The following is a 27,864-nucleotide window of genomic DNA, read 5'->3' as shown; positions in this document are numbered from 1 at the left end:
TCGCGAGTAACTGACTTCAAGCATTAGAAACTATCTGATAACCTTAAACCATGTTTCTTTTCACAGCAAACTAGCATGCTCACATACTGGAATCACTTATTTTAAAAAGCACAGGAATAGCATTATATAATTATGCTTAGGCTTTTCAGCTTCCCAGCCTGGAATATCGAATCAAGAGGGGCTCCAGCCTCCTCTGCTCTCTCTCTCTCTGTGTGTGTGTGTGATCCTGCAATTCTTCCTGGCTTCTGATTTTGCATTTCTAATGAAGCTGAACTGACAAAGCGTGAAAGTGGTCTAAAAGGAAAAACAAAGCGAGTGACCCTGTTTTCAGTGTGCCAGGACTAATCAATATTCCAGAAGCTCAGCTTTCCCCTCTCTGCTGATGTGTTTTTATTTTTTTCAGCGCCGGGCCAAGAGTCTCCTCCCCTTTCCTTAAGTTCCAGTGATAGTAAACTGCTGTATGCCAGAGCACATGCAGGCTGACAGTTTTCTCTGTCTCCCGCTCGCTGAACTTTGCTGCTCTGTTGTATTTGCTGGGAAACCCCTACCTTCTCTGCCCGGCGGTGGTACAGTGCCGAGGATCTGAAAAGGTGAGTCGATCGTTTTGTCTGGTGGCGCTTCCACTATGGAGTCCTCATTTTTCGTCCTCCTCCTCTGTATTTCGCTTAATGTAATGATCTTCTTGGCTGTACCTGTGTTCGTTCTTGATCTTCGCGTTAGTTATAAAGGAGAGATTATCTGCATTAGTGGTCTTGGGAGGAAAAGGCACTGTGAAAGAATCATTAGTTTTTTTACAAAATATTGAAAACTAATTGTTCTGAGCAGAATCCTTCAGGCACAGAGTAAGCGTGTCTCCAGGCTGCAGTACTTACTAAATTCAACATCTAGCCCAGGCTAAGGATGTTTTCACTCTCTAAACAAATAAAACATATATCATTCTGTTAAAATTCACGGAGAATATTATACTAATGTGCCAATCTTCAAGTAGGCGGTAATTCAAAAAGCAGTGATCAGATCCCATCAACATGATGTTACAACATGGTATTTGCCCTAAAGCATGCTGTTTTAAAACCCAGGGTATTTACATTCTAAATGTTTCCTGAGAAAATGTATTTAAGTACTAGATTTAGTAAAAGTAAGATGTTACAGTTGTACTGTGTATAAATGGAGATAAATTTTAGCTGAAGCAGCTAACTCTATCCATTTATGAATTTCCAGTTTCCTCAGAAAAACATCTCTGTGTATTAATTAATGCTTCAGAAAATTGGATTCTCAGTCTGAAAAACACCTTTCTGCAGATTCCATTATTAAATAAATTCCTATCAAGCAGCCGTAAAAATGTTCATCTTAAAGGAAAAATAAATTAATGCCCTAATGAAGGATTTTGAATACTAAAGCATTTTGAAGTTGATTCAGTGTGTGATTTTTTTCAATCAGATTATATCCCCATAATTGCTCACAGGCAAAGCTAACTATGACTTTGCGATGTGAACTTGTATTACAGCCTGAAATGACCAGCTAAGTGGAATATAACTTGTGATGTTTTACAGATGTGCTCTCAATAGTTTATACACTTCAAAGATGAATATTATCAACATAAAAGTGTCAAAGGCATATCTGCTAAAAAAGTAGTTGAGGGATAAGTAAACTATTCCTGCTGTGTTTTGCCATGTGAAAAGAACGAATTCAGCCAATGCATTCAACCATTTAAAAACATCTGAATGCAAAATGTTTTAAATGTTCCAGTTCAAGCAAAGTATTTCTATCCAATTATTAATATAACAGTGAGTTAGAATTTTTTTCAGATAACGTGCCCACTAAATGGATGGAAACTAGGCCTGACAGGCAGTTTTAAACATTATAGCATCTTATGCTCCTAAGAATTTTACCACTTTTACCTTGTTATATCTCTAGTGATTGCAAAAAATTTACTGCTGCATTTTATCAGCATGACAGGAAATTCAGACTAATTTCTGGAGGCACGAAACACATATCTGAACAGTCCATATAATCCTTCTTTCAAAGAGTTCTTTTAACAGTCAGTGAGGTTATTTACCAAAAATGGCAATCAGAAATTTAGATATTACAAATAATATAAATCTTACTGAAACAGGAGGAATATTTGCTTCCATGTGAACATATGGCTAATCAGGCCTCTGAAATCTTATTGTGATATTTGATATTTCTTGTCCTACAGGTTTCTCCAGTACCTCCCAAGGAAAAGGGTCTCCCACTTTTCTGAAGGGATTTTGACAGAAGTAGACTGTAAGAGAAAACTTTCTGCAAGATAGATGACTAAAGGTAACGGAGAAGATCCAAAAACTGGAAGTAGGATGGAACGCTTTCAACAAGGAGTCCGGAAACGTACACTTTTGGCAAAAAAAAAGGTGCAGAGCATAACAAAAGATGATGTTAAAAGTTATTTATTGAGGAATGCCTTTGTGCTCTTCACCGTTGTTGCTGTGATTCTCGGTGAGTAATTTGTTCAGTAGGAATATTCTGTTCTCCAATGCATTTGACAATGACAATTTGCCTGGACAATATACATCACAAATGAGACCCCAAATTCTTCTGCACTGATAAGAAGGCTCTGGCTTGGAGAATTCGGGCTTTGACAGCTGCAGGCTGACATTTTGGGAAGAGCCATTTTAATTATTCCAGTATTCCTAAGGAGAATTTTGGTGAAAGAAATCAGCTGTTTTATGGATTCTTCTCTGAAAGAATCAGAAACAAGAACTAAATTGAATGTTCTCAACAAAATCTTTTTCAACGAATAACAGCTGCAGCAAAATGCTCAGGATATAAATTTTATTTACCTAATCTATCCACAATTAACATCTTGCAGTGACAACCAGAAGTCCTCAATGAATGAAATGAAAATTAAAAGGTTACTTATTTCTGAGCTAAATTAAATATTAGAGCATAGATCTTTTCACTTTTCCCTTGTCAAATGCAAAACAACAATCAAACCTAAGCACAAGCTTCTCCTCTGGTGGTTGTTCACAATCTTACACATGCATCTTTCAGATGCAATTAAGGCAACAATAGAAATGCTACTTGTTTAAAGGACTGCAAGATAGCATCTGATTAGATGCCTTTTTAGGGTGTATGGAGAGGAATCTGGAACATCAAACAGCATTTAGATTTGGAATGCATGAAAATGTTAACTTAAAATATAGCTATGTATTTTGAATATACATTAGACAGTCATCTGAGAAATACACATTAAATTTTGGTAACAAAATTTACTTTATAATATTATGTGATCATTTTTGGTCATTTCCCTTAACTTCAGATTAAATTTCTAAATGAGACCATAAGTTTTATGAAATAGTATTGCTTATAATGGGAGCAGGAAAATTATGGTTTTGTCATACTATTTTCATTTTTATTTTCCAATCAATTTAAAATATAAAACTGTGAATCTGCTCAACAAAACCCAAATGTTAGCATCTACAGATAAGGGTACATATCCTACACCTACATAGGTCCTAATGTCCACAACAAGGCTGTTCCATATAAATTTGCATGCCTTGTTTCTAAATCTTTTATCGGAATTAGAAATTTTAGGGCTTACCATTATCATTGTTTGATAACACATCTGCAGGGTTATTTTAAATTAATTCCAGTTTGACAGTCTTTCTGGGAGAGAATGTAATAATTTACATATGGGTAAAATAAAGTATTTTGTGGCTATAACACAAACATCATTCTCTCATATTTTATCAATAGTATTTGAATGCGAATGCTTTTCATTCCTAAATAAAAATTTGTTTGATGCAAAAAACCCTCTACATTAGTATCGGGGTCCAAAATGTAGGCGTTTTATCTACAGTGTTCAGAAGAGGCAGAACAAACTAAGCAGGTTTTGAAACACTGTCTAATTGCAAAGCAGTACAGTTCTTAGACTGCCATCGGTCTATAGTGGACAACAGCACCAAAGCACTTGTGCCATTTTTCCACTGTCATCTAGCTCTGGTGTGACAAGTGTTTTTACTGTTATTGCATGTTCCAGTTGGCTTTAGACAACTAGTGACAAATGTCTGCCCACGGCTCCGCTACCACTTGCAGCAGTGGCAGAGTACCAGTAAAGCGAGAACACGAGTTGGAGAATTGACTAAAATGTGCAGCATAGGATGAGCCACATGCTCTAATTCTGCTCATGAACCTAGAGATGCATCTGGTGTAAGAGCTAGAAAAGCATCCTCTTGGTACTATGATGGAATAGCCCAGAACCTTCTCGCGTTTGTTATTTGTGGTGTAATTTTAGAATATATAAATGATTAGAACAGCAAGCTGATACTTTGTCGCTCGTAAAAAGGTAAAACTTGCTCTTTTGGAAGGTTTTTTGCTGTTGTGGAAATATTCACAAGTAAGGAACAGTTGGCTTAAGAGTTCGGAAGACACTCAGTGGTTGAACTGCATCTGTCTACTTTGGCAGGAACTGAAATGTTGTCATCTCTCAGTTGTTTGGTGAGCTATGGAAAATCAGATGGTGGGCTTGAGCCATTTCCTAGCAGACAGTGATCAACCTTGCAAAATTAACCTACCAATTAGCACCGCTCACTGTGTCATCAGAGATGCCTCGATGTGAATGTACATGGAAACTGAGCTGTACTCAGGTCAGGGTTGAATCGTTTACAAGAAACGATGCTTAATGCTGTCTGTAATCTACACAGACCGAGGATATCAGTTTCTAGGGCTGCCAGTCCAGCAATTTTCATAAGGCTAAACTCAGCAAAAGCAAAATTTAAGCTTAAAGGAGAGTAACAGTGCTTCAGAAACATTTCCTTCAAGCCTCTGTTGTCAAGGAACTGAGATGAAAAAGCCTATTTAACGGAGCATTTCCGACTTCTTTGCTGAGCAGAATTAATGCTGGTAGAGGTTAAGTGGGTAGGATCATATGTCTTAGCCCTGTTTCAGGACTGTCGCTTATAAAAGGCACTTGAGTTTGTCAGATGAGTTGTGTCCGCGGAGGCACCCACTTTGTTATGAACGAGTATCTGCAACATGCATTTGTTTGTTTTGCGTACTTACATTTTGTAGACAGAGCAGAGATTATCTGGCATTCACATGATAAGAAGAAATATAACCATTTATCCTAACTTCTGCTGTTACTCTGACGAAAACTGAATTCACTAGCTGCTACAATACAAAAACAATAAAGCTTTCTTATGAAGGTACCTGAAATTACAACTGAAGGACAAGAATTACGTACATGCTATTCTCTAGTTTCTAAAAACCTCAGGAAAGACCCTTCTGACTTCATGTTTTGCTTAGGTAGGGTTGGTCTAGCATATCATCATCATCATTATTGTTGTTGTTGTTCTTAGTGAAATTTAAACTGCTTTCAAGCCCTTTGAGAAACTTTGAGAAAAACATGGTCAGCAAAGTGAGTTATGATAAGCTTTTCAGATTCTGCTTGCACATCTGGAAAGATTAAATTAGGTTTTTACAGTGGATCTTGACAACAGCCGGTAGCCCAGGATTGCGTGAGGCAGATTCGGGAAGCTGACTGTTGGTGAGTTTCAAACATCAGAACGACCAGCAGCAGTTCAAGGTAGGCGAGAGGTCTTGACGGCTCATGGGAAGTCTGCAGCAAGGCTTACAAACTTTGAAGTGTTAGTCAAATTAATAGCATCATCTCAGTGGCTGCCCTCTCGCCTACACTACTTAGTTTCACTATCCTGTCTCCAAAATGCCTGCTTTTCAGATACCTTTGCTTCAGCAGGCTCTCTTGATTCCCTGCTACCAAAGTCCCATTTTCCAAAAAGGCCATAGAAGTCCAGACTTTTCTCTAGCAGGATTTCTAAATGCCACAGAAACTCTTGTGGATTCTGACACTTGCACTGAAGGAAAAATCAAGACATATAAAGATCATGAGAAGCTGTCCACAGAGCAATACTGTTTTAACTGAGGTACCCAGCGATGCAAAGGGGGGTTGTGGAGTGAGAAATACAAAAGGCTGTTTCTGCAAAACTGTAAAGCCATCATGGTGTCAAAGCTTTAGCTAAAATCCTCTTTACACTGCCAAAGTCAAATGCTGTAGTTGTCCGCTGGGACATTCAAGGGTCCAGGTCTGGGCGCCCATTCTGATTTCTGGCTACCTGTCTACCTGCTGGAGCACAGGGCTGCCTGCGTCATGGGAGCCAGTCCTCAGTAATTGCTGGCAATCTCACAGTAGATGTGAAATTTAGATAGGCCCATACATCTATTCCAGAACAGCTGCACAAGACATCTGTAGGATTTCAAAACTTTTTAGCATCCTTAAAAAAAAGAAGTTAAAAATACAGGAAAAGACAGGAGAGATGATGTCCCTATGTCCCTGAAACAGCAAGCAGTTAAATAAAGCCTGTAGATGATCTTTCATACTACACAAGGCCAAAAATCCTAGGTGACCTGAACAGTGAAAAGCTGTGCAGAGTAGAAAATTCTCCTATCTCAACACAGTACTTGTCCAAACAATAATTTAACATGAGTCCTAAGACATACAAGTCTCTGATATACAGGTAGACAGAACCCCTGGATAGTGCCCACAAAAGAAGATAGCCTCTTTTGTGTTGAAAACCATCTTTTCTGCTACTGGCAGATCCTCTGTATCCACTGAAGACTGAGAATGACATACCCAGAGAAGGGTATTTGATCCCATTACATGCTGACTATGAACATGGTGACAGTGCTTAAGGCAGCCTTGGTAAAATTTGCATGAGAACAAAACAAAGATCCATTATCATAGGAGAAAAAGCTGTGGGAGGTGAGTCCTAGGTGAGAGAATATGGTAAAACATAGAGAAATCTGCTATCAGACAATAAGTTAAGATATATACAAGAAAATCAAGATAGTTTAGGGACAACTAGGGAGAAATTAATTCCATTTATGCTGAACTCAGAAGCTGTCTCTGTCCCTATGCTCTCCTAAAGAACCTGCCCAGCACAAATGCTCTTTCTCACTGATTGAAATCTTCCTAGTAACACCTTGAGAACATTGCTAAGCAAAACCTTAATTCTATTTGAAGTTAAGAAATATTTATAATTTTGGGAAAAAATGTAAAAAGACACTGTAAGGTCCTTAAAAAAGAGTAACTATTAAAAATTCAAAAATGATGATCCCTTTTAAAAAGGAGAAAAAGTACAGAAATAGTCAAAGAACTTTCATTCTGCTATGAAATAGCCAGTAGTAAGAAACTCAGACTGTGAAATATGAATAGTACACTAGTTTAGCAGTTACTTGCAAAATAAAGTTATGTTAGCTTATTACCATAATCTTAATTTCTTATTGTACACTCCAGTGTTACTGAAATGAAACAACACTGGTTCTTGGACTGCCATACATGGCACAGAATAACAATACACTCGGCTACTTCGTGAATCATAACTGGACATCTTGGGGATGGTAGCTACGCAGATAGTAGAAAAGGTACAAAATGCCCTAAAAATATAACTTTACTACTTTCTTATTTGTTAAATGGTCAAATCAGTGAACTTGCACAGTGGTGCTGAAGAGCACCATTTCTGAGTTGTCATAAAACAATCCAAAGAAACATTCACTGCACTCTTCATACGGATGGTGCAAACGTAGTACCCAAACAAAAGCTTGGTGGGCTTCTCAGTACTCCCTAGCAATTCAGTTTAATGTGATTCAGTTAAATTGACATATGTAATACCACTTCTTACAAAGCAGATTTGAAGCCTATCCTGGGTGGAACGCAGGATGTTAGTAACGTGAGACAGGTAGGATGTTCATGTGATTCCTAAGAGATTTTACTGAGAAATTGCCCTGCGACGGGAGTAGACTATGGCAATCACGCTGTCGAAAGATATGGTAAAACAGAAACAGCGTTCAGCTTAAAAGCTGTCAAGAAACAATTTTGTGTTTGTACGACTGTCAGATGGGACTAAAGAGGCATTCTAGCAGCAAGTGAATTGGTACTAAGGGTTTGCCAGTTCTTTCCACTTCTGAGTATGTGTGTGCTGCAGTCACTACAGTGACTGCAAAGCAGTACAAAATCCTAAGCAAGGTGCCAATAACTTGTATGCTGAGTAAATGTTTAACATAGTTGTATTCTTATTGGTACCCTCGCTATTGTAAAGCAAGGATAAGCGAGAATATCTTCTTTGAGTTGGGCACATTGAAGGTGTAGCCCAAGAAAGCATGTTCAGTTGTTTATGAATTCCTGAAACTTTCATTCATCTGGCTTAAATTTCTCATGTAATTTCTTGAAATAAGCAGGTATCTAAAAGTTTCCAGGGACTTTATGATATCAAAGAAAAAACAGTTTTTAAAAATATTTATCTTTTTAGGTGAAGTGAGACAGTGTATTTGAAAATGTATATAAAGAAAGCTAGTATTAAAGAAAGGTAAATAAAGAAATTCAGTGTTCTGGCTTTTAATTAGGCTGCTAAAAATAAGATATAAGTGAAGGTATTCTGGTACTTTGTACTGTAGCATTGCCTTTTAGAGCAGGGTAAATAGCAGCTGGGAGATATTAATTTTTTTTTCATTCATCATTAAAAAAAGTCTGATGTTCTGGAATCAGCAACTGTGCATAAGATAATCTATGCAGTCACATTAGTGGTGTATATCTTCTATCCATTCTCCCAGTTACTTTAATTTACTGCAAATTACACTCAATTTTTGTATTTCATGCAGTTTCAGGTTAGAACTTGGCATCTTTGGGATTTAGCATCTTTTGTCACATATTTGTTGCCCAGAATAATACAGCCCAGTTCAACCTGGAGCTTTGGAGCAACAAGGAAATGCGGATGGTAAATAGAAAAATAGTAAGGCGCTAAAGGATTTCTTCTTCATGAGCTAACTTCTCTAAATTGATTGTTCATACAATATACCGTGATAAGTGCAATGCATATTAGAAAACAACTAGGCTGCTGACCAGGGAGCTTTGAATTAGATCACTGACACAACAAAAATAATAGAGTGCACAGCACAGGGAAGATCCTATGGGAAATAGGGAAAGACCAAATAAGGAGCAAATGGAAATTATTCCAGAGAAATTTTAAAAAGAAAAAGCTGGATTACTCCATTTATTACATCAAGCCTACAAACTTGAAATTGCACTGACACTGTTTGGACTTTCTATCAACATGATGCAACCATGGAGTAGATAAGTTTTTAAAAGCCATGCAAAGGTTTATTTTGAAGACATATTTTATAAGGCATCTTTGAACAAAAGAGGAAAATAATGGGTCCAGGAGCTGTACAACAGTGAAAAGGAAAACAGTTAGAAGCAAGAAAGAAGGCAAAGAAAATCAGGAGGATAACAAAAGAATCAGACGGATAACAAAGTGTTACTGTTAGCCATATTCTATAGTTGCCCTCCCATGTCCTTTCTCTTAGCATAGTTACACTCACCTTTTGAATCTTGGCCAATTTCATAAATGGATAAAATATAGAGTTTTTCCCATGCACTTTCTTGCTTGAAATTTGACATGTCTACATACTTTGTATTGGCATGGGTAGAAGATCATAAATGAAAATCAGCTTGATAGTTATAACCTATGTGCTTGGTTTCCACCATTTACTGTAACTTGGCATAAGTTGAAGAAAGGTCTATTAAAGATGGGGTTTAAGTATTAAGCACCATTTACACAGAAACATAAATGGCTCATTTAAATTGGTTCAAGTAAATGCTCTGTTTTTACCATTCACAAGGACTGAATTAAAAAAAGACGGTCTTTGTATGAATATAGCAAGACCAGGAATCAGGGAATTCTTGGGAGTACTAACTGAAGGCCGTTGATAAATAAGACTACTGTATACATTTTGATGTCTTTTAAAATCATTTTGACTTGGGAATATATATATTTAACAAGGACCTACAATCTAATCCTTCAGGGCCTAAAATGTAAGCAACAGAGTCTGCATATAGAATCCAAATCTCAAGGCTAGGTGTTTTTACAGTACATGGGTAAGAGCTAAGAAACTCCAAAGGGTGACCCCAGAAGTTTACAAGCTAAATGTCTAACTGCCTAAAACTTGCCAGGAGAAAAAAATTAAGCAAGATTACATTCCTACTCCCACTCCTTTCTGAGTGAGTTAGGACCATGCCAGCTATTTGCCCTCAATCAAGGTCCAGAGGCGCAGAGCCCTCACTTTAGGAATGGTGTCACCAGCTCTTGAGGAACTGACTCACCCTTTTCCTTTCAAAAGGCGTGGAAGTTGCAGGAGGATGCAATCCCACTATTGCTTTCAGAGTTGTGTCACTGCGCAGAAGGAAATGCAGGACTTACTGTAAGGGCAAATACTGACACCAAAAGAGCAAAACACAGCATGAAGTAACCTAATGGCTAAAACATTCGTCTACAACAGGGAATCCAAGGTTCTGAGATCACCCGCGGAGCAAGAACAGGAACACAGGGTATCCCACATCTACTGGGTTGTGTGTGTGTGTGTTTGTGTGTGCGTGCGTGAGAGACCTGCTTAGTTTCTGGATCCCTGGGACTTTGACTGGAATAAGGAAGGTGATAGATGTTTAGGTCACAGCAATTCTGGGAAAAAAACACGAGCAGTACTGTGAGAAGTGAGGAGTCTTTCAAAGCAAATGAACAAACACCCATTATTTTTATGGATTTCCAGAGCTAGGCTGTTTACCTAGAGAGACTTTCAGGGTCACAGTTTTGGACTTAGGCACTTACTGTATACTTAAGTACTGTTCCTGGTGCCAGCGTCCCTTTGCCATTTTTGTAACGTTTAAGACAGGGAAGTTTTGCCATTCTGAATAATGCCTAACAGTGAGGAGAGAGGTATCATAATCTATATGGAAAGTACATCTTAATTAATGCTCTGTGGCACAACATTTCAGAAACACAGACCACCCACTTTAACCTTCAAATGACTTAACTCTTAGGATGTTAGGCACTGAAAAGGCTTACTTGAGATCTCTTTTTAATCAGCTAAAATAAAACACTTTGAAATTCATATGTTGAAAAGGGCTTTTAACCAGTAAACTGAACAGACAGATGGTTCTAGTTTCATCAAAGCCATATTAAGGTTTTTAGAGATGAAATGGCTAAACTAAGAAACTAAGAAAATCAGCCACATCAGCGAAGAGCTAGAGACTGAAAGCATACTAGCTGTCTTTCCAAAAAAATGATAACACGATTTCATGAATTAGTCAGCAACCCACATTCCTTATCAAAAGAATTCACATAAATAAAGAATTATAGTATTACTTAAACCTGATATGGCAACAGTCTTATCTATTCTACAACAGGAAATCCTTCCTGTCAGTCTATTCAGGTTGTAAGTGTCAGCAAAATACTGGATAAAAATGGGCCTTTAAAATCTTTTACAGATTTAAAAGATAACTCATAACTCAAAGATAACTCACGTCTGCCATGAGGCAAACACCTCAATTACAGATTTAGCCTAACAACACTAAACTGTATTAACCGGGGGGGGGGGGGGGGGGGGTGTTGTAGGAGTGAATCTCTAGCTCCCGAGAGATACGAAGGCATAATTTCAATGTCCCACAAGTTACGGTGTAATACTGCACATCAGGGAAGCCAGTCCTACAATGCACTGCTGTGGCAAGGTGTGTCTGAGGTGGAATTAAGAAAACAAAGGCAACTAACAAGGTCTAACCTCAGGCTCTCTCTTAAACTACACCAGAAATTCTTTGGAGTCGAGCGCTGTTTTCTGGGTATGTTTGCACAAAGTTCTTGACACTAAGGGACCTCAGTCTCACTGACTGTGACTCCTGAGCATTACTATACTGTTAAAAAGACGATAATAAAAATGGGCAGCTGAAACTGTTGTACAGTAAAACAGATTTCAGTGCTGTTGAAGATGATGACAGCTTCCAGTGTAAGAAAAACAGGCAGGAAAGAAATGCAAAGGCAATAAAAGAACTATGTAAACTTTAAAAGAGAGCAGCTTTCTTATCTGTTAGGAACTATCCTTCATGTGAATAAAAGCATGGACACTTCAAAAAGGTGAAGCAGCAAAGTAAACCCAGACATGAAAAATAATTATTATAATGATTTTGTAAATCACTGAGTAGCACCTTAGTTATAAATAATACTTCACAAAATATAATCTGAGATATACTGCATATGTCTGATCTTTCATATGCAGAGTAAGGGAGAATTCCTGAATTTTGATGGAACTATTTGTGATTTTTTGCATCAGAAATGTTTTTTTTTTCCTATAGCTCAGAGACTAATAAAAATGCATAAAATAAGAGTAGTTTGTGTTTCAATAAAGTTTTCATTTGGTGATGAAATCAGGCATAATCTCCCTATTTCATACAGAACAGTCTGCTTCAGTACCAGAAATGAAAACTCTTCTTCATTCCAAATCCTGTACATAAGCCCTGCAATTACTTGTCTTATCAATTACAACAAAAGAGAAATCAAAGATGAGAAATAAATAGAGAGACAGTTCAAGGAAGACAGGAAAAAAAATAGAGTAACAGAGAAGTGTAAGTCGGACAAGAAGAGAAAGATATTCTGGACATGTTATCATAAAACAAGAAAATTACCTCTTAATCGGGGAAGAAAAGCAAGTGAGCCAAAAAACTCATGAGAGAAGGGAGAGAACATAAGAGGGTGACACAGGAGCCAAAAACTAGCAAAGGACAAGACTACAATGATTTTTTTAAATCTCTAACTGCACTCAGATAACCCCAGATTTGGTATACTGGGATAGGCAGTACCTCATAAAACACTAATTATACGCATTGCTTAGTTACGTCAGTTTTTTCTTACAGCTTCGGACTCCCCATTCCCCTCACATACCTTCTCCTTACAAAATCCAAGAACAGACTGGTGTGTCTACAACTAAGGACAATGCTGAAGTGCCCAGCCATAGTAAAGAGGCATTTCAGGAGTTCAGGCAGCACCAGCGTTAAGTAGCATGCGGCACAGGTTTTTAGTGACTTAATTTTGAGCTGCCAATTAAGTACCTACATACCAATGTTAATCTAGCTGTAAATCCCCATAAAATACATGAAAATGACAAAAATACCTCTGGATAACAAGAACTGTAACTAAAGAATGAAATTGGAGGTCTGCTGTGATTTTCTTCTGGAAGGTAATAGCTCTCACTGGATGAAGTAAATTTTCATGAACTGAGACCAGAACCTCTTGTGCAGAGGAGTGGCAGGTTCAGGAGGCAGGCACTTCTCAGGCGCACAGTGACTGCAGCGCTGGGATTCAGTCTCCCCTCCGTACAGTTGGAGCACCATGGCCCTCTCGTGCTCCCTGAGTGACACAATGACTTCTCCCCTTCTGATGCGAGGAACAACTTTTGACACTGACCCTTTGGTGTAAAATCTGCTTTTCCGTGGGCATGTCTTTTTTTTTTTTTTTTTTTCTCCAGCCTTAAATTTCTGTCCAGGTGGAATTTGAAGATCTTAGGCCAGCTGTTCTCTGACCTTCCATAGCTGAGCCAAGGCAGGAGTTCCAGCTAGATTCCTGGATGTCTGGAAATCTCAGAGGGCCTCAAGGTGCACGTGTGTAGGCATGACAACTCTGTAGCATGTGAGCAATGATTTCAGCACTCCCAGGAAGTGTCAGGTCTACCCAAATCAACACGTGCCTACCAGGACTACCATGGGTAGTCTCTATGTGCCCAGTAAGCATAGTGCATCCTGAATAAAGTACATTTGTGTTTTATGCACAAACCAAGTAGTCCATTCTTCCCAATAGAAGTAAGGCAACAAGAAGTTATATGGTATCACTTTACTCCCAGTACTCTCTCATATCAGGGTATTATTCCATATCACAAGCTTTTGGATCCCAGTCATGTTAAGGATACCTGGCTTTTTTACAGGACTCCTTCCCCAATTCCCCCGAGGATCCCCCTCCAGCAAAGGAGAGGTGAGCTATCTGTGGCCACATTAACCCATGTTCTGTTTCAACATAGCCACATATATAGCCATATGAGAGCTACTTGGATCACACCTCCTTAGGCTCTCTGCTGCAGGGGTTTCCTCGAGTTAAAACTGAAGGAACATATCAGACAAGAATAAGCAGATGTAGAGGTGAGAGTCTGTGCTAGGTCTCTATCAGATGAGTTCTGTGAAGAAAAATCAACCAGTGTATTAGGCCAATTGATACTTGGCCTTTTTCAGGTCTGAAACAGAGCAGAAAGTTCAAGTTGAAAACAATTGCTCTAAATTCAGCCTCAGAAGAAGAGAATTAAAGTAATTTTAAATCACCTATTAGCTGCAGTTCTGGATTGCTGTAGATGAGGAAGAGTAGTTGATAAGATTGCTTAAGGGTATGTTTCCATGATGGATTAAGGCAGAATATATTCTGCGCCTGTCCCTGGCTGCATATTTCCAACCACAATTGTTTGTCTCCTCCCTCTCCATTGCAGCAGCACTGGCATCATCCAACACAGCACTAAACCTGGCCAGGGAACTAAACTGGCAGAAAAATAACCCAGTAAAAAACAGTTTCCTCCTAGTTTAGTTCCCAAATGAGCTCAGCTCAGTATTTGACAAGTGCAAGTGCATTGTAGAAGAAAAAAACTTTGATCACTTGAATTGCAGCCCTTTCCTGGCTATAGCAGCTTTGTGCTGACTCCCCCCAATGTCACCTGTCTGTCTGATGCCACCTATGCCCTTCCTTCGGTTACCACCTACCTCAGGACTTGCAAAGAACAGCTTGTAACTGCCTCTCCCCTGCACCAAGGGAATTTTTCCTTTTTTGTAGTCAGGACTCATAGAGTGCTTTTTAAGTTGTCCCACCAAATTCACTTTGTGTGAAGGAGGTGGAAAGAGGATCATAATCTTACCCCTTTAGCATAAAGAAGGTCAAAGAGATGTAACAAGGCAGCAGTGATGACTGTATAATGGAAGAAGTTGTTTAATGATTATTATTAAATGAGTAAAAAAGTACCTGTAGTTGCACTACTAAACAACAATTAGTATAATTAGAGTTCCTGTTTAATATAAAATTAGTGAAACTAGCAAATAATCACTAAAAAAGACTGCTGCAGGATTTAGATATCTAATATTTAGGTTAGGTACCCAGTATTTAGGTTCATCAAAATGGCACCAAGGAAGCATACTTCCCTGCCTATGTAATGAAAACTGGAAAACAAGGAAGGAGGAGATATCATACAAGAGAGGAGAAAAAAGGAGTCAATATAAAAATATTCAAAAATATGAAGAACCCTATCAAAAGCATGCAAGTGAACTGGGGTGTCAGTGGTTCTAGTGGTGGGTTAAGTAAGATTAAGAAGGACTGATTTTGTCAGCAACTTAAATTATTTCTTACCAATAGAGAAGTTATTTACCTGTTCTTTGCAAGAAATTACAGTTGAGGCCTTTTCTGAAACTGGTTGTTAGAAGAAAAGGTGTCAGAATGAAATGGTAAATGAGGCAGAAACAAATGAACCAAAGAACAAAAGCATTCATTCGAGAGCTCTGCAGGAACATAAGAATGAAATGGTTGTGCAGCTAACAAAAATATACAATGTCCTATTAAACTGTAGTAGCCGGCTTCTCTTATTGGCTCTAGCCCAATTTCTGTTATGGAACAAAATGTTATTTGCTTGTCGGTTACAAGGTTTTCTGAATGATCAGTAATAGAAACTATTATTTTAGTGCACTGTTTTACCTAGTTTAAGGTAAGCCTTTCCAGTTAGTGTGAAGTTTTCTATTTCCTGCTGGAAAACAAGAAATGAGTCTGGACCTCATTTATTAACAGAAAGGATATTGATATGGACCTTCTTTAACAGTGTTTGAGATTTACTAGTAAAAAGCTGAAGTGCTATTTAACTGTTCTTAGTGTGTTCTGTTTGAATTGGCAAGGACTAATAAGGAAAACACAGCTCTTGCACTATATGTTATTAATATGCCACTTAGTAGTTACTTCTTGAAATACACTTGAGTGATTTTTGATCAATTAAAAAGTAAAACTGCTAGATTTTGCACATTCTGCATGAAAACATAGTATAGAGCATAGACATTTAAAAATACATGAACTCCAAATAATGTTATGCTCTTTTATTTCCTGTGTGTTTCTGAAATAAGGTAGAGAACAGAACTTCATAAGAATTCATTTTAAAAACTGAGAATTCACTGGTTTAGCAAAGCTGCTGTTATTGTTCACTTAAAACACCATGACTATCCTTGGGAGCTTCTGTATTCTCTTTAGATTATCAGTTATTTGAAGTAGGAAAACAACCTATCCTCCCCTCTTCATTAAATCTTTATAGATAATTCTTGTAGGTAGGCAAATTTTAAAAAGAAAGGAGGATAGTTTTAAATTTCCGTAAGGTTCTTGAATGGACACTTAGATGTGGGTCGAGCCCCATCTCTACTTCTAATGATGTGGAGTTTTAAACTCATGTGTAGGTTTGCAACTTTTATCTATCTCATCATCTCTGTCCCACAACACAAAGACCCATGTGAAACTGTTCCCTACCATTGTGAGACCAAAGGCATTTTGCAATACAGTTCAGAAGCTCTTCATTTGCTCCATGGGGGATTTTAAAATTCATTTTCAAATTCAATTTTAAAAATTATATAAGCTGATAATACTCTAGTAAAATACTACAACAAATTTTTGTAAAGACTACAGACAAAAAAGAAAAAGCATCACCGTAATTAAACTATTCCTAAAAGCTGAATAGTTTAAAAGTATTAATTTTTGTCTTGCTGCTTCAGAATCTGATCATAATATTCAATTCATCACACTTTGATGTTAATCCATTTAATGAATTAGGTATAGAAGGTTATGTTTCTTAGAACTTACAGGTGTACACACAGTTTTAAAAGCTTGATAACAAGACTATCCTTCCCTTTCTGGTACTGTAGCACCTAGAAGTGAAAACCCTATTCACCAAAGCCTTCCTGTCCTGGGAATAAGCAATCCCAAATCATATCTGCCATTTTTACCTTTTCCATGCTATCTGCACCATTGTCAGCATTATTCTTCCCTTCTGCAACTTTCCAGTTTTAAATCCTCTCTTCACTATAATCATCTAAAATGAATTTCATTTTGAACATCAGCATTAGTATAAAAATGCTATAAAGCAATCTAGTTCTAGGATTGTTCTATATTTTGGGGAGGAAAATTTCCAGTCTTTCCTCCATTCATTGCTTCCTTTCTACATTTTCAATTGTCATCTTCCATAACATGTTCCAACAAAAATAAAGCAAAGCACCTATCTCCAACACCCTACAGCAGCTAGGTGCTTTCTCACAGGTGGTCCCTGGAGAACCAAAGCCACAGTCTCCTTTACCGACTGAGGTTAATGCTGTAGCCCAGGCTCCTGTCTCTAACACTGGCCAGTAACTCATTCTTATGAAAATAATTTAACAAGAACGACAAAGAAATATAAAGCTATCCTGTATCCTATATCCTCCAATATGTCTTCTAAATTACTAATTGCTAAAAGAAGGAAAACTTGAGTTAAGGATTGTATGTAGATTGTCATGGCTTAACAACTCCCACAGATCTATCCTGCATGAACCTAATCCCTTTTGGACCAATGCATTTTTTATACAATTTAATTCTGCATTATGGAAAAAAAATGCTGTCTTGTCTTTAAACTTGTTTAGATGAGTTTATTGGGAGCATTAGCTGCCTCCACATTCTTGTGTTGTAAAAAATAACAAACTATCATGAAATGATAATTGCAAAAACAGTGAGTAGATTCTTTTCCAAGCAGAATAATCTAAGTCCATTTTGTCTTCCTTGTTATGGAAACCATTGCAAAGAAGCTGTGCTATACCTCCAGCCCAGCTGCCTGCCCTTCTCAGTAGAATGAGGACAACATTGCCTTTTTATCTCTGTTATAGTAAATGCACTTACACAGTAGATACCCTATCATCAGAATTATTTGCAAATTGAGTTTTCCATAAATTTGACTGCATCCCTGACAAGTACACCTCAAAAAACATCTTTTTATAACTCTAACCTCATTTACTCCTTTATGAACTACATAACTTATTCAGCAATATGGTTCTGTTATAGGATGATACACACCTTCAGAATTCAGCTCCTTAACTTAAACAAGCACTATTGATTTTTGTCTAAAAAAGCCCCAAAATTCCCTCCAGAGGTCTTTCCCGCAGTGCAGAAACAGTACACCGTTTACCATTTGAGAAGTTAGGCTCTGATATCATAGATTAGTTGCTCTTTTCTGTTACAAAGGGTAGACAGAAACCTGCACAACAGGTTGTGGGAGCATGTTTCACACAAGGCTTTGTTTCACTGCAATTTTCAGAATTAATCAGAAACTTGAAACTTTTACTGAGAAAGGCCAGCTCCACTATTCAGTCTTCTCAGTCTTGATCCTGGAGGGTGCTAAGCACTGCAGCTCTTATCACACACACAGATGCAGATGGTTGCTGAAACACTGCACAACTTCCTAAGGTTTATTATCTCATACAGTAAGGTCTTACTTCCTGATTTGAGTTTGATACCTAGTCACTGTGTTTATTTTTAAATCACCATCATTATTTGGCACTGTCTTAATATTGAAACCTGTGGAACAGCTATCTTGCCAAGTCTGATGTCTGTGTTTCAAGTTCATCATTTATGTTAAAATAACTTTGACAGAAAGGGTGTAGAATACAGTTTCTAGGCATTTAAATTCAGAACAGAAGATTAAGCATCTTCTCCATATATTCTAAGGAGAAAAGAGACTGGTAAAATCATGTTGTTCTGCTTTAATTATCACAGACTACAGTGATTCTTGCAGCGGGAAACCATTTGCTTAAATTCTTTCTTGTGTTGCTAAGATACTGTGTGAACAAAATTAATTTTCAGAAAGTCCTGTGGAGCAACTACTGCTATACCTATTTTACAGGCAAGTCAGAGAGTCAAAGAAAGATTCTTATCATTCATCCACAACTTCCTATAGATGAATAGCAATCCTAAGATTATGGCTGAAGAATTGGTAGCTATCAGATGTCTGCCCCATTCACCAGAATACACTACCAGGGCGCGTTTTTTCTGCTTCTCAGAAATTCTGTTTGTACACTGTAGTGCTGAGCAGTCCTGTAACTATTCACAAAGCATAGCAGACAGGAAAAAAAAAAAGAAGAATTTTTGGCTCAACAGGTTTACATGGAGCTTCAGAAACTTACTCCCACTACCAATAATATTCATTGAAACAGCCATATACTTAAGCACTGATTCTCTCTTAGGCCACTTTGTACTGCTTGGACAGTAGTGGACTAGATAATCAAGCCCTTATACTATAGCATAAGGGCTGGGTCTTATAGCAGACTCAGAAACCCATACTAACTTCAGTGGGGCTTTGTACTGGTGCAGAGATTAATTCATGTGAAACTAATTGCAGGACTGTGGCCTAAGTAAGAAACTGGTCTAGTTCTATTTGCTTATTATCCAGTTGTCAAAATGTACTGCTCATTAAGTCCAGAAACAAAGGGTCCGGATGGATTCTTTATATCTCAGAAATGTGTTTCCCATATAAAAAGAAAATAATCAGTAACACTGCAATGGAATTTAAAACCTCACTGAAAAGAAGGAAGCTCCAAGGCAGGTCTTTTTATGCAGAATAATGCAGAGAGGCCCTTTCTCTAAGCAGTTTATGATTTATTTTCACTTAAAACAATAAATTATGCAAGATGCAGTTTCGCTACATGAGTCCATAGAACATGAATGAGGCTAAAACAAATGTGCTCTAATCTCACAGTTCTCTGCCATAATATGAGCTCCAACTGTGTCCTAATCACTTTTCTCCCATCCTGTAACATCTGAATTTTCTGTCCTATACCAGAGCTCTCTGGATTCCTCTAACTTAACCAACCTGCTGCAGTCCCTAACAGCACGACTGGACAGCCAGAGGTCACTAACATGGGAGTCTGAGCTGTTGCCTTACATCAGCAGGTGGCAATAAGCTAGTACAGGAGCCATAATAGTATATATTAGGAAGCAAATTTTCCTTGATAGGCACGAAGATTTTATCTGCAGCATGGATCGACCAAACTAAAAACTGATTAAAAAAGAAAAGCAGAACTGGTTAAAAAGTGGAATGAGCAGATATCAGAAGCTTTCAGCAAAGTGTTTATTTTTATGAAATTTTCAGGACGCACCCAAGTTCTCCCAGGCTCCAGAAGTGAGCCTGAGTGCTCCGCTTCCTAACACCACTGAGGATGTAGTTCCATCATCAGTTTTAGGAGATCTAAATTCACTTGCCTGCCAATAGGGGCAGTGCCACTCTTCTCCAAGGCACATTTCTACCCATTTCCTTGTAAAAGTACTAATACTTGTAAAGCCATGCAAACAAGTCACCTCAGGGAACTGACCCAGCTGCAAATTAACCCAGTAAAATAAATTATTTTTGCAGCAGGATCAATTCCTTGATCCAACTTTCCTTACAGCCACAAAATCACAAATGCCAGTACTAGAAAGAGGGCAAGAACATGGACTCAGGAGTGGGAAAGAGGGATGGGTGAGTTTCAGCATCCATATGATTAAAGACTGTTCCAGATGCAACCATATGTTACCTGGCTGGATATAGAAAACCTCTGTCAGATAGGCACCAAACCACTTAAGGCTCAGTAAGTTGTAACTAGTTGTGTCAATTAACCCTATAATGGCAAGCAGTTTGTGTCAATGCACAGGACAAAAATCCAGTGAGTTCTAGCTCAGAAGTTTGTGTTGCCACATATGTCAGCCTGTCTGTGGCTTCCAGTTGTAAGTATATCTCAAGCATCACTTTTCCATTCCCTGTGAGATAAATGGATTCAGGCACCCCTTTCCCTGCTCCTTCAGGCACTGAAACCCATCACTTAGTCATCCAGTAAGACCTTCAAACCCTGATGAGCTGCTGCTTTGCAAGTGCCCGCATTCCTGAAGGTAGGCATGTATAAAGCTACTTATATCCTGATGCTGTTGCGCTGCTTACAGCCCTAACCACAACAGGATTCTCAGCTAAGTCTCTCCTGGTTATCTCGACCAATCTGAAGCGTGGCTATAGGATCAGGCCCTACACACAAAACAGGCATAGACAAGACTTCTGAAGGTCAGAGGCTAGTGTGTATATGCATTGCATATATGATTACATTCTAATTCCCAGAAGTCAGAGCATTCAGCTGCAGAAGTAGGGACTGTTTCCTTTTCATTAATGCTGAAGAGATACCTTTTACATAAAACCAGGTTTAAAAAAATAATAATGCAAACAATCTTCTAAAACTGTTATACTAAAAAACACCACCTTGCATTGACTTCTGTAGGACTATTCATATAACTAGCTGATATTTGAGAGAGAATATCACTGGGGCATAATAAATACTGCATGTTCTAATCAGCTACCTCAGTAATAAATACTACAGAAATATTCATGTTAATTTGTTACTACTCCTTTAGAAGAGAAAAGTCACAATTTTTTTTTCCCTCCCCTCAGGTGTAATCCTTGGATTTTCTCTACGATCATATAAGATGAGTTATCGGGAAGTCAAGTACTTTTCATTTCCAGGAGAACTACTCATGAGGATGCTGCAAATGCTGGTCCTGCCACTAATTGTATCCAGTTTAGTCACAGGTAAAAAAAGCAAAAGATTTTTCTTTACCAAGTTTTCTCTTAAATAATTTGATAAAGATGCACACACTAAATCATAAAAAACAAACATTCCATATGCTAGAACAGAAATGTAATAACCTGCAGAATGAGATATTGCTGCTAATGTTATTTTGGAGACAGTATCACAAGGTCCAAATTAATACAAAAAGTAATTAAAAGATGTTTTTCCACATTCCAAGTCACTCTAACTGTGCAAGTTATTGTATGTAGCTGCTATGAAGCAGACTTTGTACTTCACTTTCTTCTCTTACTTTCTAGCCTGGTATCTCCTTCTGTGAAATCCTACTGTTATGAAAGATAAGAAATCTCAGAAAAATAGTAATTATTTCATCCATGTTCCAAGACCAACAAAGTTTCAACTGTTGATCACAGGCAAGAACTTGTGCCACTGATCTGTAAAACATCTGTCTACCTCCTGTCCTTTTAGCAGCAGACTAGAAACAATAGGTGATAGATATATTGTGTGGAAGAGACTTTATGCCATCAGTTCTGGTTTTTTTTCTTCTGGTCAGCAACTCTATTAATCTTCAAGCACTCTTTATTAAGTTGTTCTTTGAGCTACAGATATAATAACTAATTTAATATGATAATGGATGGCTTGCCATTCCACCTCTAAGAAGTTTCATGCATGAGCTCCCAGATTTTTTTATGAGCATTAAGGCTCAGGATGTATCTGTGATGTATTTATCCTATTAATTATATGAAGAAAAGAAGGCAGATGTTTTGCTCTATCAGCAAATCAGTGGTACAGCTTAGTAGAAGAACTTAATCAGAACCACCTAATGTGCAGTCCTAAAATCTAAATACCTAACGCACTACTTTATTGGTAAAGGATCCAGAGCCTAAAACTTGTTCTCTATTCTACTTGCTTTCAAAGATTTTATATATATACATATATATATAAAAAAGCTATTACTATAACAACAGAAACCACGGTATTCATAGTTCAAAAAACTAATTCACCTTCACATCTTTCAAGCAGAAAGAAATGTTTGTTTCTATGCACCCAGACTGTATGGATATTGAAAACTTAATGCACACTGAAACTAGAGAGAAATTTATTAATCTTGTAGGGGAAATAATGACAGGTTTTCTTCCCAACCAGTCCGCTGTAATTCTGTTATTCATTACATTCTGTGTCTCCCATCTCCTTGCTATCCTCATCTCTCTTCCACATGCAGAACCCCCAGCTTGGCTGGCCATTGATAGGAGAAACCACTAAAAGTAGAAAGGGAAACACATTTACCTTTCCTTGGTGTCAGCTGAGACTGACACGGCTGCTCCAGCTGCCCCATTTTGTAGGCTGAGTCACTGCAGGAGCAATTATCTGCTCAATTCCTTGTAACTCTGCATCCTTATTTCTTCCTTGAGAGAGCTGAAGGTCAAGACAGGAAATCTGGAAGATCAATCAGCCTATACAATGTTTTGCATTTACTTGTTTTCAGAATTTAAACTTCCTTAATCAGGAAGGGTACAGTGGCAGAAAACTTAATGCAATTCACAAATGACAGATTTCAATCTAAAAATAAATCCTTAAATACAACAGTACTATGTCCTTTTTTTCATAAGATTATGGAAATTTTCCAGTTTATTGCTAACAATTCTGGAAAAACTGTTTTCTACATTGAGCAAGACTTCGTTAGTACATAGATAATTTAAAACAAAAAGATACTCTTAAATATTTGATGCAGAACTATCATACTCAGGGAAGTATACAGGTATTATTTAATATCTAAATAACAATATATTTAATATCTAAATAACGACTTTAATGACTATAATCTATACAGGTATACTACTGTGCAATTTTACAGACACTCTTGGTTTATATGTTTTACATATTACAAGCTAATTCATTGGATAAGTGTCTTATGCTTCTCGAATCAGTCTTAAAACCACTCCATGATGCATCCACAAGGCAAATCTCTCATTTTCTGTATTTTGTTTGGCAAAGTTATAACTGTAAGACTCCTCCCAGGTATTGCGCACTGAAAATATAATTACTTCTTCCCATTGTAATTGATTTGAATAAGTATTTTTGCTGTTTGTAGGCATAAGACTGTCTCCCAGATATGATAGTCTGGGTTTCCATTTGCCTTTATGTAAATGTGCTCAAAATAACTGGTTATGAGGATAATATCGGAACATACGGTCTCTGAGCTATTAGGAATACACTAGTCAGGATTACATTCATTTTGTTGCAAATTATTTGAATGTCAAATAAATTTGAACAATAAAAATGAAGTCATAATTGTACAAACTGTGGGCTACTCTAAAAGTGATAGATAAATTCAGACAGTGAGGAATTCTGATAGACACACAGCTCTCAGTTACTCACAGACTCTTTGGAAAATAGACTGTGAGTGTTGAAGTCAACTTAGTCACATTTCTGTATAGACTATTTTGATATTTTCATGAAATAAACAATGCAGAATCATATTCAGACTCATCATATTCAGACATACGAGCACATTTAACTTATGAATTGGCATTACTGCAAGTGGCTCAAGCAGGTGTGCACTTTCTTCCATGAGATTCTCTCTTCTGATGTGCATGTTACCAGGCATGTGCTGACATCTGCTTGGGAGAAAAGAGAAGTTATTTGTGTACCTTTCACCATCTTTTATTGTTTATAGGAAAATATATTTATATGAATATCTCTACTCTTCATCTTTTGTGGTTTAGGCGGAAATCCAGCTACATACTCTATGCTCATCTTTATTCTCTGTATTCTTACAAATATGAGAACTCAGAAGTCAATATTCTCAATCAGTATCTCTTTACAAAGTCAAAGTCAAAATTCAGACATAGTATATGGGAGGCAGCATAAATAGCTAAAAGATACAGATGAAATTCCCATTGGGTGTATTTTTGCACCAGATCGGGCCTGAATTCTTATACAAACACCAGGCTGACAATTTTGTCCCATTTCCGTTTTGAATTTGCTGCAGTGATAGGAGTTTAAAATATTTTATACTTTTTTATTTCATCATAACTTGAAACACTTGACATAAACAGTTTGCTCAAGATAATTATTTTAAAACATCCATTGCTCATAAACAGATTACAAAATAAATATATATGCACGTGTTAACAATTTCACTCATTATGAAATAGGCAAAGACTGCGAGATTTGCACCGGTATTAAGCGGACTATGCAGTAACATTTTTTGAGCTATTACAGCAGAATCACCATGCAATTGAAATTCCAGCCTTTAAAACTGGCCACAAGTTTTGCCAGCATGTTTCAGTAAGGAAGACTATAGTTCACTATATATAAGGAGTCATAATGAGGTACCCTTTCCTAACCAAACTATGTATTTCCTGAAATCAAATTCACATAAATGTTCAGTCTTTTTAAAAAGCATGGTTGGAGCATGACAATTTCTCTAAGGGCTATTTGCAAGTATTTTGCACAATTTTAGTCATATCCCAGTTTTACTGACATACTGGATCTCTTTCCCCAAAATTTCTGAAGCTTGGAATTGAGTTTTACAGGGACCACTACTATTAAATGTATGTAAATTATGATTAATTCCTATGCATTTCTTTCCAATATCTTTGCTTGATAACGTACAGTAGCGTATAAAAAGCCCAGTCGCGATCTGACCCCCATTTTTGCTGGACGCTGCATAAACACAGTAAGAAACCATCCTGTCCTGAAAAAAATACTCATATGAATCAAGTAGGGGAAAGAGAGAGGGAATGTGGAAACGATGAAACAGAGAGGTCCGCTGACTTGCCAAGGATTACACGGCGGGTCAGCAATAATGTGATCAAGCACATAACCCAATCACGAATATCGGTACAATGCACTGTGCATTAGGTGATATTGCTTGTCCAAGCTGTTCATGGAAGTAACGCAGCCACAGTACACACAAGTCTTAATCACAGACCAGGATTTTATGTGCAAGATTCTGTACAAACACAAATCAAAAGACTGAACTTTCGTACACAGGCAAAACAGTTTGGAAGACTGAGTATGGGAGGATTACTTCAAATAAGAAAAAAACTAACAAGCCTATCCTTTAACAGAAAAGAAAGAAATAACAGCAAGCAGGATATGAAACAATAATCTTGTTACTGCCTACCCTAAAAATTCAGCTCACATGAACGATATGATGTATTGACGAAAGAAAAAATGCCATAGGCCAAAACCTTCACCTGCACTGGTGTGTATTACCTGCTAATTAAAGGAATGAAGTTCTACCACCTTCCATCTGTACAGAGAGACAGTTTATGAAAATGATGTGAAAGTTCTGTTTTTGTAGTTTATTAGTGTAATTTTTAAGGCTGCTGTGCTTTGAAGGCACTTCTGTTTCCCAAATATTGAAACTATTAGAGTGGATTTCCCAAAGCATCTTAGTATGTAGTTTGTAGTACATCTTTGTTTATATTAACTTCTCATTCCAATTACAATCGTAATATGACTGTCTTTGTTGGACTGTGGAAGATATGGAAACTTCCCTGACCTCCCGCAACTGTGCAAGAACAGACCACAACCTCAACCGCTGCAGAAGACGCAAACAACTTTCTTTTGGGCAGAGTCGGAGACTCAGTAGGTTTTGTCCCCAGGCTTTTTCAACAGCACGTATTATTTACCACTACACAAACTATAGAAAGAGTTGACAACATGCAGAGAGCTGGTGTTTCCATTTGCAGATGCTTCATAACTAATCTCATATATACACACCATGCTCTCGATTCCAGCTATCACTGAAGCATTGCAGTGAATGGTGGCATCGGTAAAAACAATTAGTAAGGAACATAGTCTGTTCCCTGCCTGGGACGAAAGCAGAAGGCACGTAGAGTGACTCAAGCAATAAAACAGAAGTAGAGATCACAGTCAGCAGCTGGGTTACGGTTGCTGGAAACTACCTATATAGAAACAAGGATAACGTTCAGAGAAACAACCGAACTAGAAATAGGCTCTAAGTTCCTCCCTTACGTAAGTCAGGAAAAATGCAGCATCTGGATATGAACAACGATTCAACTGGTGAAAAGCCAAAGTTTGCCCAAAGCACCTTTTAGATGTAAAACGTGGAAAATCAATGCTGTGACATGTTGTATAACCTTAGGCAAATTATGTTACCTTTTTGTATGTCTGCTTTCTTTCTGATGTGGTGCTGACAAAGGTTTTTTTATAGCTATTAGGCAGAAAAGATGATGACTATATGCACTGGAAATTTTAATGGAGATATGTAGATTAAGTTGTCATAGCTCAGCTAAAGGATACAGGGTTTTTTTTTTTTTCAGTTATGTCACTGTAGAGATGGAAACAAACTTGAGCAAATAGTTACAGCAAGAATGGTATGGGGCATTCAGAGAGACAGTTACTGTAGAAACATTATGCCCAAAGTTACCTAGGGACTGTGTGCAGCTAGTTATAATGATATCATCAATAATCAGATATGAATAAATCCAGCTGTTTAATAGGAATGTGTTTACCACAAAGTTAAAAAAAATATCCTCCCAAAATTAGTATATGGTATGACGGACTTACACCATGTTGAATGACAGGAGAGCTGTGATACGGTGGCATCACCTCCCCCATCCACATCACAGTGAATGTAAAGGGCCAGAATTTCAAATTTCCTCTTCCTGACCCCTTACTTCAGGTAACACAAAACAAGAGGAAGGTTTCAGGCAGAGAGACCTGTGTATTATTTCTTAAAAAAAAAGAGGTAGGGAATCCATCCTGTATCCAGGTTTGTGGAAGCAGGAGCCATACTCCATGAAGCCTTTCTGCAGTTTCAGTATTCTCCTGTCTACTTGCTCGTCCTGTCTATCATGGAAATTATGCTGTCACTTACTACAGGGCCCCAGGTGCTGTCTGGTTTCAGCCACAAATGTTTATGGTAATTTTAACAGATGGAAAGTCTCTCCTTGATTTCTGTATGTATAAATACGGACGTGACCCATATGTCTGTCCTACTGACTCTTAAACTGGCATCCACCAGGGGAGCAAATGCTGTGCAGCCAGCATTACCCCTTGCTCAAGAAGAAAAAGGAGTTGCACAGCAGTAAACCCCTTTAATCCATTTTAGCAGGAGATGCATAACCCTATGCATTGCTTCTGCAACATCTGTGGTACTTAGAGTAGAGCTGGAAGCCAAAAATATTAATGAACAGTCAGTCTTATTCTTCTGTGTTTCAGCTTAAGAAAAGATACAGTTCATATAGTTCACACATGAAAACTGAGAAACAATTAGGCAGTATTTGCACAATTTAGCTGGTCACCAGAGCAACTTTTCCAAATTTTAAAATTTGGAAAATTTCCAACTTTCCAAAATTCTCCAATTTTTGAGTGTTCTAAAGAAATTGTTTTAGAAG

At 37.7% G+C, this 27,864-nt stretch overlaps 1 protein-coding gene across 1 annotated transcript in view; it reads left to right on the top strand.

Annotated features, from left to right (window-relative positions):
- Nucleotides 1-450: 450 nt before the first annotated feature.
- The window catches only part of LOC112982177 (excitatory amino acid transporter 1), a 65,259-nt gene continuing 37,845 nt past the window's right edge, over nucleotides 451-27,864 (top strand). The window contains exons 1-3 of the mRNA XM_026098370.2: nucleotides 451-590; nucleotides 2,198-2,472; nucleotides 21,355-21,492. Coding sequence (XP_025954155.1) covers nucleotides 2,292-2,472; nucleotides 21,355-21,492 — 319 coding nt within the window. The 5' untranslated portion in view covers nucleotides 451-590; nucleotides 2,198-2,291. The remainder of the gene's footprint in view (nucleotides 591-2,197; nucleotides 2,473-21,354; nucleotides 21,493-27,864) is intronic.

This window comes from Dromaius novaehollandiae, chromosome Z (genome assembly GCF_036370855.1).
Source record: "Dromaius novaehollandiae isolate bDroNov1 chromosome Z, bDroNov1.hap1, whole genome shotgun sequence".
In the NCBI taxonomy this organism is placed as follows: domain Eukaryota; kingdom Metazoa; phylum Chordata; class Aves; order Casuariiformes; family Dromaiidae; genus Dromaius; species Dromaius novaehollandiae.
Note: the sequence above shows the minus strand (reverse complement) of the source record. Positions and strands in the feature narration are given on the sequence as shown.